General features: G+C 34.1%; 1 protein-coding gene across 3 annotated transcripts in view; it reads left to right on the top strand.

The window, feature by feature from the left end:
* edil3a (EGF like and discoidin domains 3a) overlaps positions 1-13986 on the top strand; it is a 317498-nt gene that overhangs the window by 234718 nt on the left and 68794 nt on the right. For all 3 annotated transcript variants that reach the window (XM_087254105.1, XM_087254104.1, XM_087254103.1), the window contains 2 exons: positions 9897-10052; positions 13300-13444. In XM_087254105.1, the coding sequence (XP_087110231.1) occupies positions 9897-10052; positions 13300-13444 (301 nt within the window). The remainder of the gene's footprint in view (positions 1-9896; positions 10053-13299; positions 13445-13986) is intronic.

Below are 13986 nucleotides of genomic sequence, written 5' to 3'. Positions count from 1 at the left end.
GCCCCTTTAAGCTATTTGTTTTTCGATAGTCAATAGAACAAACCATCATTATACAACAACTTGCCTAATTACCCTAACCTGCCTAGTTAACATAATTAGTTAAGCCTTTAAATGTCACTTTAAGCTCTGGAAACGTCTTGAAAAATATTTAGTCAAATATTATTTACTGTCATCATGATACAGATAAACTAAATCAGATATTAGAGATGAGTTATTAAAGCTATTGTTTTTAGAAATGTGTTGAAAAAAAAATCTCCTTTAAATAGAAATTGGGGTAAAAAAATTAACAGGGGGGCTAATAATTCAGGGGCTAATAATTCTGACTTGAACTGTACATGGGCTAAATTTATATAAATTACATTTAGTAATGCTCAACGTAACTTGTTTGTTTAAATTCAGCTTATATAAATAGTTTGCAACCAGTTACCTTTAAAAAATTTAGTAAATTCTATACATTTTTTTTTCAGTGTAAAGGTCTTTGCACACTAAAGTCCAAAAATTTTGTATGTTTTTTTTTTGTTTGTTTTTGTTTTTTTGTATTCATATGCAGAGCATGCTTTCTATGATGTTTATGGGTAGTAAGTCAAATTTATGGGCAAACCCATATACACAGACGCACACCAAGCAGCAGAAGGGGGGAGGTGTGCCAGTCACTGAATCCAGCAAAAAGGGGTTCTCAAGTATCCACCACATTTTGGCTATTTTATGCACTGTGTTTGTCATAAAGTTGTGTTTGTCATCTTTAGCTCAAATGACGGCATTCTGTACTTAGCTTTTTGTTTGTACAGCTATTTTGAATTGTCAAAGTACCTCTCAAAGCACTTTTTCGGGTACGAAAAGCAGAATAAAATCCAACCCGGTTCAATTTGTATTATGACAGTCAAAAGATTCGGAGGCAGTGTGTCAATATGATTCGCACAACTTGAGGTCGAATTTATTTTTTACACACAAAAAATACAGATGATAACTTTGGATTAAGTGTGCAATAATCTTAAATAATAAAACAAGCAAGCAAGCTGGCAAGCAGTAAATAAAATAAAAACATTGACATTTTAGATTTATTTATTATTCAAATGGGTATGTTGTTGTATTTGGCATAATTGTGTCCAGTATTAGAACAATTTTAGTAGTGTTTTGGTCTACCACTTCAACAACAATTCTAGGTTCTTAAGCAAAAACAGCTAAGAAACACTTTTTCCCTCCTCTTGTTCTCCCACTAAGCACTTAAATTTGAGTAATAGTGTCTGTCGGAGCAGATCTGTGCTGCACTGAGTCGTGACCTACACAAGAGTTTGTCTTGGCATGGTGTCAGTCCCTGTGGGCACGTCCTCCCTCCATGGCAGCTTCACTCCTGGGCTTCACATTAACACTAACACTGAGAATGTGCCCCCGCCGTGGAAGAGCAAACTGACAATGCTAGCATGAAGTGGAGATGGGCTGAAGTTATGAGCCAATTATATTGTGCTTAAATGCGTCCATCTAGAGCCATTTTACTCTGCAATAAGCTGACGCCACGTTAAATGTCACACAGAGTTGACAAAAAGCTTTTACAGTACACAGTGTTTAGAGAAACCTTGTAGTGCACACTTAAATTTTGATTATTGAAGTTCCCAATGATGAATTGATCAGTTCACTCTTACTGTTTTCTCACTGCTTCAACTTTTAGTTTCTCAACAATTCATAAATATTTGGTTTTCATTTTTTTATTAAATATTTTTCATATATATATATATATATATATATATATATATATATATATATATATATATATATATATATATATATATATATGCGATATTCTGCAACAATAAAACTTGTACAGTCTCTTTACTCTTTTGTACTACTTTGCCCACATAGAGTGACACTCCAAAGAAAGAAGAAATGGCTGATGCATTAAGCCTTTTTCCTATCGCAAACACAACAGCAATCTGGTAGTGTTTGCGCTGCTTTAGCTTTTTATGGGGCATTTCATGCTGTTCAGCCTTATAATCTTTAAACGTGAGCAAAATTACCTCCTTTGTTATCACTTTCGACATTACTATACTTAAGTAGCAGCAGTTTCTGCTGTTCTGCCATCAGAAAGAAAAGTAGTTCCATATACAAAATAATTTTTTTATTTTAGTCTGATTTTCTTTCTATATACATGGATGTGCCGTCGAACTGTTGTATCAATGCAATATTACTCTCATAGCAGTGTGATCTGGCTGTATATCGTCACTGGTGGGACACTAAGCCATCACACGCCTCCCACACTTCCCAATATATATATATATATATATATATATATATATATATATATATATATATATATATATATATATATATATATATATATATATATATATTATTATTATTATTATTATTATTATTATTATTATTATTACAAATTCTTACCATACACACCATAATAATGTTTTATTCAGTATGAGCATATTCACCTTAAAAGGTTAGTTCATCCAAAAATGAAAAGTATGTTATTAATTACTCGCCTTCGTGTTGTTTCAATCCCCTGGGACCCTCATTCATCTTCAGAAGACAAATTAAGATATTAGATTACATCTGACAGCAGCAGTCTCGAGATGTTCGAAGCCCAGAAAAGGAAGCAACTATGTTATTATTGTTTTTTAACATTCCATGGACTTCAGTGATTCAACTGTAATCATACTAAATTTCAAGAAAAAAAGTAGAAAAAAAGAAATAAGACTGTAAAAACAAGTTTGTTTGCCAATGTCTTCTCTTTGTTCAGATTGCACCTTTAATACAGTCAATATCATGTCCTGACATGCCCATCATTACTCTTTACTGATCCTTCCTTTAACAAACGAAGTATTCCTTGTAACGTGTAGTTTCCAGAAGTTTCCAGTAGTTTTCAACTGCTCAAGGTTGGGCTTATGCTGAGGTTTCGTCTTTGGGTAGAGACTCAATAATATCCATCTGCAGTGTGACTTCAATCGACCGGTGGCATGTTTTTGTGTGTGGGTTTCTGTGTTAGAGGGCGGGGCCGCAGGTTTCAAATCTGCTGGGTTTGCACGTGCGCATGAATGACTTCGTTGTCACGTCATGGTAAAACACCTAATGACTCATTATCAAGACGACTCGTTTGAAGCACTATGAGTCGACTCTTTTATAGCTGAATCAACAGTTTTAAACACTATACACTTATAGATTTAAGCCTTAGTTGGATATTTCACTTCACTTAGAACTGTGTTACACACTACATGGAAGGGCATTTTCAAAAACCCATAATATGTGCTCTTTAATAGTGATTGTTTGTTCCCTATATGAAAGTGTTTTTTTTTTCTAACTTGATTACTTGTAGCAGAAAAGGAGCCATGTCTTAGAAATGGAACATCTCAACAAATAGTGTTTTATGTAATGTAATGTGTATTTATATAGCACATTTATTGTGTATGGCCATACAACCAAATGCTTCACAATCATGAGGGGGTCTCTCCACACCACCACCAGTGTGCAGCGTCCACTTGGATGATGCGACAACGGCACTAGTGCACTTCACCACACACTAGCTATTGGTGGAGTGGAGAGACAGTGATAGAGCCAATTCAGTGAATGGGGATGATGGGTGAGGGCCAATGGATGGAATTTGGCCAGGACACTGGGGTTACACCACTACACAAAAAGTGCCATGGGGCTTTTTATGACCACAGAGAGTCAGAATCTCAGTTTACCGTCTTATTTAAGACGACAACCACTGACAGTATAGTGTCCCCTTCACTAGACTAAGGCATTAGGACTCACACAGACCGCAGGTTGAGCTTCCCCTGATGGCCTCACTAACACCACTTCCAACAGCAACCTAGTTTTCCCGTGTGGTCTCTTATCTAGGTACTGATCAGCCGGTCTTTGGCTGTAGGTTGATAAGGCCGTGGCAGATGATTTTAGGTATATACTTTCTAAATGACAGAAATAATTCACAAAAATTATTTAAAGAGTTAGTTAAAAGCAAGATGAAAATTCTGTCATCGTTTACTCACCTTTTTCATTTAAACATTAAACATTTTAGCGAGTAGTTGAAACTTGCTTAGATGCTTAAAATGCTTCCTTGTGGGGAAAGGCATTTGTCTCATGCACACTGAAGCCTGTTCTGTATAAAAATATATTTTTTTTAGCATGTGCTTTCATATGGAGCAGAATTTACTACACAAACTCATAGTTCACTAACAAGCTGCGCAATATTACATACTATAACTAAAAAATGATTTTTCTGCATTAATGATAGATGCTTTGGAGGGGATTTACAAATGTGGTTATTAAGTATGTATGTGTGAATGAACATTATCATGCGAGACGCTGCAGTGTCTCACTGGAATACACAGGATGCTCTAACACAATAAAGACATGACCAGCAGAAGGCAGTTATGTCTCATAATGAGCATACTAAACTGATAGCAAAGAGGTCTCCGCCCTCTGTGAAGACCCTACCAAAATAAATAATCCCCAAAACTATGCCAATTGTTTGTACTATGTTTGTGCTGATTTGTGCCACAAAAACGACCACTTGTGCTGGTTTGGTGTCTGAGATTGTAAAAGCATTTTTTATTATTATATATATTTTTTTTACCTTGTGACGTCACTTTTCACTCGTTATGCTCAAATCTCTCCAAACAAGCATAGTACTCAATTTGTTCCATTATAATGTATCTATTTTTCTTTGTTTAGATATAGCAACATACTTTGGGGCTGTGACTTCCACCCCAGTTCCACAAAATCACACAAAACTGGTGTCATTTGTTTATGTTGGATTTGTCTGTTTTATGCAGTTAAAATAAACACTGTATCTTTTTCCCTTGTTAATAAAAAATCTAAATAATTCAGAGCCTTGACGTCACTTTTCACCCCAGTTCCTCTAAATCGCACAAAACTGGTGTCATTCATTTTTGCTTGATTTGTGCTGGTTTATGCTGATAAATTGGGCTTCAAATATATACATTTCCCTTATAAAGAACAAACATTATTCAAAACAGTGATGTCACTGAACTCCCCATGCCTCTAAATTCAACCAAGATTTTTTACAGTAATACTAATCACACAACTATGCTTCCCTGACAAGACGTGCATGACAATTTCCTGTTTTAATTTTATTTTGATTTATCAGTCCTGGAACATAACAAATAACAAGACAAAATAAGGAATATAAATAAAAATATTCTGTATATGCCAATTTTGTTTTCAAAGGATACAACGTTTCTTACTTCAGCTTTGTAGTAGAGTGCTATTTTTAGGATTAAAAAAAAGCTGTGTGGATATGCATGTGATGTGAAATGTATATTCCTGCAGCCTGTCAAACACAATACATTCAAAGATTCAAAGGATGCTGTGTGAATATATGGCAAAGCTTAATCATCCACATCTGTTCCTAGCATGGGAAGGTTTTTCCTTGAGCTTTTTTTTTTTCATTCTAGGAATGTATAATAGAACATGGCATGGATTTAACAAACAGCGGTGTACTTCACAGAGGGTGACTATGAAATGCAGAACTGGGAGGGCCTGGAAACACTATTTGGCAGCTTGTCTAAATGGAAATGCTGGCTATAAGGCTTCTGCGGGTAATGGTATGGAAGAGAAGTGGAGTGGTTGGTTACTTATTGTTTACTTTATAGAAATGACTTTGGTCTTGCAGTTTAAGTTGTGAGAGATGTCTGATGTCAGAAACTAAAGGGTCCGTGCCTCCATTCCCAGATTCATGCTGCTTGCATTCTCATAAACAGTGCAAAAACAGTCCTGTCCCACTCGTTTTTGGTTTCAGTCAGCCTCTGGCCGACTCTTTACTCAGAGTTGTCTGCTAGAATTTAAGCCTGTGGTGAATGCTTCAAATGAAGTCCTCGGCTGGTGGACGTGCTTTGTATGTGCAAAGTGCTCCAGGTCCGCTTTATTTTCACTTGTGCCGAATTACAAATTCACACGCCTGCTACATTTATTGATTGTTTGTTTGCTTGTTTTGGTTGCAGGTATGCATTTTTTCCCTCCATATTTATTTTAAGAGGTTTTGGTAAAGTTCTATTTTAGCTCATTTTACCTCACAAGTATGAGCAAAGTGAAAAGTTTCATCTGCCTGAATATCACCATATTGAAGGTGGAAAAAAAGTGTATTCAGTTATGCTCACTTTGTGCGTGTGTTTGTGTGTGTGTATGTATATATATATATATATATATATATATATATATATATATATATATATATATATATATATATATATATATATATATATATATATGTACCCACACACACACACACACACACACACATATATATATATATATATATATATATATATATATATATATATATATATATATATATATATGTGTGTGTGTGTGTGTGTGTGTGTGTGTGTGTGTGTGTGTGTGTGTGTGTTAATGTGTAATTTTTTTGCCTCTTTTGTTAAAAAGAAAACGTACATTTGAAAATAAGGTGAATAAGGTGAATACCATTAAAAGTGTACATCACATGACACTAAGCATGCCATCAAGAATAAACAGGAAGTATGCCTACCTGTTGAACACTACACATGAAGGCAAATTGCACTGCACAATGGCTGCTAAAATGCTCAAGATTGTGAACAAAGCTTCAATAACTATGTCCATGTTGTTGTTTACAGGTTATTAAGACCAGTCTGTCATCTTTCAGTAGCATTGTGGTTATGTGAAAGGAGCTTGCCGAGTAAGGGAATGATAAGCAATGACTAGACCCACACGGAATCTGCAGATTTCTGCAGATATTCAGCCCATCATCAAGTCTATTTTTACTTGTGTAAATGTGTGTAAATTTTCTTCAGTTTTTAAATTAATTTGTTTAGTAGATATATTATATAGAGACTTTGTTTGCCAAATAAGTGGATCTAACTGGATTTGCATTGTAAACATTAAGTAAGTTGTTATTTTTATTTCATTTGTTATTAGGTTTATAGTTACGGTGCTCCCAAAATCATTCTGCATAAATCTGCAGATTTTTTTTACCAAATTCGGGCAAAAATATCAAATAAATATCCACAGATGACTCACCATATAACACTGACCCCCCCCTAACCCCCCCCCCCCCCCCCCCCCCCCCCCATGGCCGCCATGGCCCCATTTTCAGATGTCTCTGTTTTGCACTGTTCACACTGACATAGAGCACCAGTGTTTCCAAATGAGTATTGCCTCTACAGTGTTGTCAAAATTCTAAATTTTTTGTGTGGGAAAAACCCTGGGGTCTTGTGGACAGAAGGTGTAACCTTATCAAAAGTTATCAGTTTTAAAAATGAAACAAATACAGGTAAGTATAAACAGGGCCTAATACAATCTCATCATGGTGATGGGAAGTAATGGCTTAGAGAATTTTCAAAGTTCATGTTTGGCCATTCAAATGTAGCCCTGATTCCTGATCTTGAGCCCATCAGAGTCTTTTGCTGCCTTCCTACTTGTCTTGTCAAGGAAGGATGAAACAGAATTTGTGTTTTATCACTTATCTAGCAATCATAGAGAACTTCGGCATGGTGGTGGACGTGTTTTGGAACTGAGAATTTTCAACATCTTTATTTGATGGTGGTTAATTGTATGTTCCTGATGAGCCTGTGAGAGTCTTTTGCTGACTTTTTTTTTTATTGTCAATGGAGGAGTCAACAGCAAATTTTCACTCATCTAAGTTTTCCAGGACATCTTTAGCCTGGTGGTGGGTTTTGTTGTGGCACTGGGAATATTTGGCATCTAAATTTAACAGCATTAATTACGGCTTTTTTTTTTTTTTTTTTTGACAAAAATATATACTGTATATTTTAAAGGGTTATCAGGGTTAAGGTTGATTCTATTAGGTCTATTCATAACACACACACACACACACACACACACACACACACACACACACAAAATGGCTGTGTTTGTTAATGGAACTCTTTCACTGACTTCTTCATCATTCTTAGATAAAAAAATAAAAAAAATAAATAAAAACATGAGTGATCAGAGTCCTTGTCCATCATTGCCTATAAATAGTACCTCTTCATTTTTACATGTGATCTGATCTATATGTTTTTTTCTGATTATATTGTATCCTGCACTCAGGGGACCAAGTAGTCCAATAACTCATTCTGGGCAATTACAACACTAGAGCTTTCTGTACTATAATACACCTACTCAGATTGCCATAAAAAAAATAATTAAAAAAAACCTTCGGCATAGAAGTGCTGTCTCATAATTGGCCTAAAAAAGAGTTAAGTTCTGATCATTTACCAGTGCTAAGTGAAATTATTCTGGCCAAAATTCAGTCATTTTAGTAGTAATGGGTTTCCTATAACATTTCATAATGAGTTTCTTAATGGCTTTCACATGAGGAAGAAAAATTTCCACATGTAGATTTCACTTAAGTGTAAGTTTGTCACATGAATTTGACATGCTAACCAATAAAAACAGCTTAATTAAAAAAAATAATAATAATAATTTGTTTAAACAATCAATCATATAATGTATTGCTGTGCTTTTGAAAGTGAATAGCTCATTTGGGGATGAAACAAATGTGCTGTGTTTTGCTTGGTGTTGCAGTCATTTTGTAGCCTCTTTCTTTGGAATTATTTTCTCTGGTGGTCCAGAAACTGATAAAGTACTTGCCTATACTGTGTCTGAAAAGTTTCTCAGTATAACATCTAGTTTATTGCACGGTTTTATAAAAACATCACACAATCCCGCTGCCTCATTTGCTTTATTTAGATCTACATATTTTATGTGGATTTTGGGAGATTCCATTATAAAATATAGAAGATAAAAGATAAACATAAATTCTGAAAATGGACATTAAAAGTGCATGCACTGAATTTAACTGGATCATTTAATTAGAAGACATAAGATATGGGCATAAAAACTATGGAAGTGTCTTCTCCAAATACTTTCCCCAAAATACAGCAAGCTAGCAGATAAGTTTCATCACCCAAAATCACAAGTAATGTTTCAGAATATCATTATGAAATCCCCAAGCCAAAGTATGTCATCATTTGACTTGATTATCTTCCAGAAATCTCACATGATTGTGTTACAGTTTTTCAGACATCAGAACACATGATGACATGACAGCATTTATTGCATTTTGCATTTTTACTCTGAGGCACAAATAATGTATTATATGCCAAAAAAGACTACGGAAACTTCCACATTCGCTAGTTATTTTTGGCACTGGTGTCTCAGGAAGTTACTATTGTGTTCTCTCCTAAAAATTAACATTTATTCACAATTTACTCACCCTCAATTTGTTCTATATATATGTTTTGAATATGTTGTACATGTGAACAGAATATATGACAAGTACAGATACAAAAAAACTCTATGTGCATGAACACTTCACAAAAATGAAGTGAAATTGTTCTCAGCCTTCTTTGTTTATGTTTAGATAGAGATTTATTTTACTTAAAAAAACAGAAAAAGGACCTATTCTTTGCCATAAAAGTGGTATTACTGAACATATATACAGGAGCCTGATAAAAATATTAATTTTAAGAGTAAAATTTCAGAAGGCATTTAGAGGTTTTTGCATCTAAACAAGAAAGTTAGAAACATATAACCATTGATTTTAATAACAGGACATACAAATAGTATGGAAGACAGTGGTTACAAGTTTGAGTAAATGATGGCAAAGTTTTTTGGTTTAACTATCCCTTTAACTCACTGTATACTTTTAACTGTAACTCTTTGTTTTTCTCAAATATGCTGAGATATTTTAAATTCAAAACTTTAGATGGATATAAAAAGTAGAAAAAAAAAAAAAAAAAAAAAAAAAAATATATATATATATATATATATATATATATATATATATATATATATATATATATATATATATATTAATAAATTCAATAATATAACAGATTTTTTTTCTTTCTCTGTCTTTCTCTCTGCATCTGTTTCTTTCTCAGATTAACCTGCAGAGGAGGATGCGGGTCACAGGAGTGATAACCCAAGGAGCCAAGCGCATCGGGAGCCCAGAATATGTTAAGTCCTACAAAGTGGCCTACAGCGATGACGGAAAGACCTGGAGGACATACAAAGTCAAGGGCACAGATGAAGACATAGTGAGATTTTTTTGTTCTTCTTTTGTTTAATTGCTAAAAAAACTCAGCATGTGCTTTTGTTTCCCTCAAGCTCTATGCAGAGGTTTTCAGGCAGAATGATGGAAATGATGAAAGCTACTGTGGCCTCACATGACATACTGTCCATCATCTCAGATATTATCTTTTTTATTATTATTATAATTAAATAATAATGAGAGTTATTACTATTTTGAACATTTAAACTTTTAAAGTCTTTTGCTGCTAGGATATTTTAGGCTAATATATTTTGATAATTTAAATAGTTGTTAGTTGTATTTAATAATTTTTTTAATATTTACATATTAAAATGTGATTGGTGTTCTTTTTTTTTTTTTTTTTTTGCATGCTTGGAAAAAAAAATACTGTATATATTCAGTTCAGATGCAAAAGCCGCTAAACACCACTTCCGCCAGAAATGAGCTAATGACTTTGCGGGAATGCTATAGGCACGTAGGCACATGTTTAACAAATAATTTTGCTTCAAATCATCTAAATCCCAGCATTAGCTCATTCAGAAATAACATTTTGTTCGCAAAAGCTTCTAAACGCCTCTTGCCGTGCTTCCTGAGAGCCAATCAGAATGTGCGAATCAAATAATATGTTTTCAATGTACGGCGCACTTACACAACAGTTTTTATAAGGAGTTTTAAATACTGTACTGTACAGTCTAAAGTGTAGCATGCATCCATAAGGTTTTTTTTGTTTTTTGTTTTTTTTTTGCGCGGTGATGCTATAAATGAATCCGAATTACTATAGTTACATTAAACAGCAGCTCCATTTACAAAAGACAAAGGTAAAATACTGTTCTTTTATTCAACATGGATGCTATGAGGATAAACAAGAGATGAAAAAAAAAAACAAGGCCTTGAGTATGATAAGAATGACAGTTACAGCTAGTGTCTAAGAGGCATCCCCTTTTTGCCCAGTAAGCCTATCTTGTGATTTATCTGATAATGAAAGCTATTTATAAAATATATACATAATGTATAAAACTATACATTATTTATATTACTTCATATTACATATACGCCTGATATGCTTTTTATATTCATGGACAATGCAGAGACGATGATGTTTCACAATGTTTTTACATTACATTAAGCTTAGTTTACTATGTTTGCAGTGTTTACATTGTTCTACTTGCAGTAAATCTAAATCCTAAGTATCCAAAATGAAAACAGATTTTTAAGATTTCAATTATGTTAATTTTAATGGTGATTAATGCACTTGACACTTGACAGATTTAAGTGTTTTTAGTTTTAGATGGTTTGTGTAATGTGTTTTATGTTGGGTAAAATAATTTCTTATTGCATCTTTAGTGATTTTCAACTAATTACACTGGATTTAGCCGGTTTTGATGAAAACACACAAATTTAGTTAAATGCAAAAGTTTGCCCACACTTTAAATTTTTTTAGAATTGCAAGCCAGTCTGCTGGTCTTTCAAATCAACAGCTTCACATTTTATTCCCTAGCGAAAAAGCAACATCTCAGTTCTGACATAACATTTATTTAATCAACAAATGTGAGGCAATTTAAGTCATAACAAAAACAGACTTGTGCAAAAATTTGGGCACCCCAACAGAATAAAGACATCAATCTTTTTATAACAACTTTTTGCTAAAATAATAGCCTGTAGACACTTCGTATAGTCAAGGATAAGTCACTGAATTCACGCTGAAGGCGTTTTGGGCCATTTTTCCTAGCAACATTTCTCCAGTTCAGTCAGGGTTTATGGGTGCTGAGCTTTAACAGCTTTTTTAAAATAAATCTATAGGTTTTCAATGATGTTCAAGTCTGGGGACTGGGATGTCCATTCTAGAACATTGTATCGTGTCTGAGCATGATTTCCTTGGTAGGTCTAGAACTGTGCTTTGGATTATTGTCCTGCTGAAACATCCAACCATACCATAAATTCAGCCTCTTGAATGATTCCTGAACATTGTTCTTCAGTATCTGTTGATACTGGGTGGAATCCATGCGTCCTTTGACTCTTTCAAGGTTTCTGGTACCTGTGCTTGTCACCTTTCCCCAAAGCATGATGGATCCTGCACAATATTTTACAGTACGGAGTAGGATCTTCTCCTGGAATGTTGTGTTCTTTTTCCACCATGCAAAGCACCTATGGCTGTGGCATCTGTCCACACTATATTTTTCCAAAATGATTCATGCTTTTGCATATATGAAATGACTCTTCCTGTTGGCAGAAGAGAAAAAAGGCTTCTTCTGCATTACCTTCCATTGAGCTGTTGTTTGTGTAGAGTGCACTGGACTGTGGAACGATGTACAAATGACACTATCAGCAGTAAAATGTTCCTGGAGCTCTTTGGAGGTGGTCTGTTTTTTTGTCTGTGACCATTCTAACCATTCTTTGCCTTTGAAATATTTTTTCTTGGTCTACCACATCTTTCCTTCACAAGAACTGTTCCTGTGGCCTTCTATGTCCGTGCTGTATTTCTGACTCTGGAGATAGAGACATTAAACCTTTGCGGTAGCTTTTTGCATCTTTCTTTTAATTCATGTTGGCGAATTATCCTGGGTTTTAGGTCATTAAGAAATTTCTTTTGTGGTTCCCATGTTGCTACATTCCGGTTCACAGTAAGGAGAAGCACAACTAGCAATCAGCTGTCTTAAAAGTCTTTTCATGATTGGTTACACCTGTGTTGGGATTGTTTACTGCGTCACTCAAATCAATTGTATGTTGTAATCATTCAGCATTAAGTGACTACAGGTTTTGAAATCCACACAAAATAGTGGGTACTCATACTTATGCATAGCCTATTTTTCATATTTATTATGAAAAACATCTAGCTTTCTCTAGAGACTGAATGGCATATCACTATAATCTTCCTTATAAAGAAAGAGCACATAACTATGCAGCCACAGATTTGTAGTAATAGCATATAATAATAATAATAATAATAGTAATAATAATAATAATAATAATAATAATAATAACAATAAAGTGGTTTACAGTTATGTTATGACATTGTTTTTCATGATTTAAACGAGTTTCATTTTTTGTGGATTGTTACTACGATTATTATTAAGAAATGCAAATTTAATCTACTTTGGACCCTTTTACCTCAAACATTTTTCATGCATGGCTTGACTTCAGTGTTGGTAAATACACTTTTGATTAAAGCGCGGTGTATTAAATTGGGGTGACTGTGATGGAGCAGCGTTGACCTTCTCTCATCTTTGTAAAATCTCCCCACGTTCTCCCTCTAGATCTTCCGAGGGAATATTGATAACAACACTCCATTTGCGAACTCATTCACCCCTCCAATCGAGGCTCAGTATGTGAGGATCTACCCGCAGGTGTGCAGGAGACACTGTACTCTCCGCATGGAGCTGCTGGGCTGTGAGCTCTCAGGTGAGTTACCTCAATAGACAGCATGCATCATTCTGAGTGCACGTCCAAAGGGGACTTCAGAGCTCTGTTATGCCCCTGAAACATTGTCCAGACTGTCAATAAATAGTGCTGAAATCAAGTCTCTTAGCCGTGTTGTGGGATCTATATGTCATGTGTATATTGAGGGGAAAAGTATTTCACTAATTTTTGAGAAACATGTTTGAACAATAATTACTGGTAATAAATAAATAATAATAAAAAAGAAGTTACTGTAAAATTTCCATAAATTAAAACAATTTCATACATGAAATATATATATATATATATATATATATATATATATATATATATATATATATATATATATATATATATATATATATGCAATTTTCATTTGCTAAAATAAGGTGAGTGAGTCTTTAAACACCATAAAATATCAAATTTAACCCTAATGTACTTCTTTTTTAAAAGAACATGAAAGCTCCTGTTGTTATTTTTATATTTATTGTTATATACAGTATTGAGACATCTACTATTATCTATTTTACTATAGCATTTTTGCA

The sequence above is a fragment of the Danio rerio genome, chromosome 5, assembly GCF_052040795.2.
Source record: "Danio rerio strain M-AB ecotype USA chromosome 5, GRCz13ab, whole genome shotgun sequence".
Classification (NCBI taxonomy): domain Eukaryota; kingdom Metazoa; phylum Chordata; class Actinopteri; order Cypriniformes; family Danionidae; genus Danio; species Danio rerio.
This window is presented reverse-complemented; position numbering and strand designations above follow the sequence as displayed.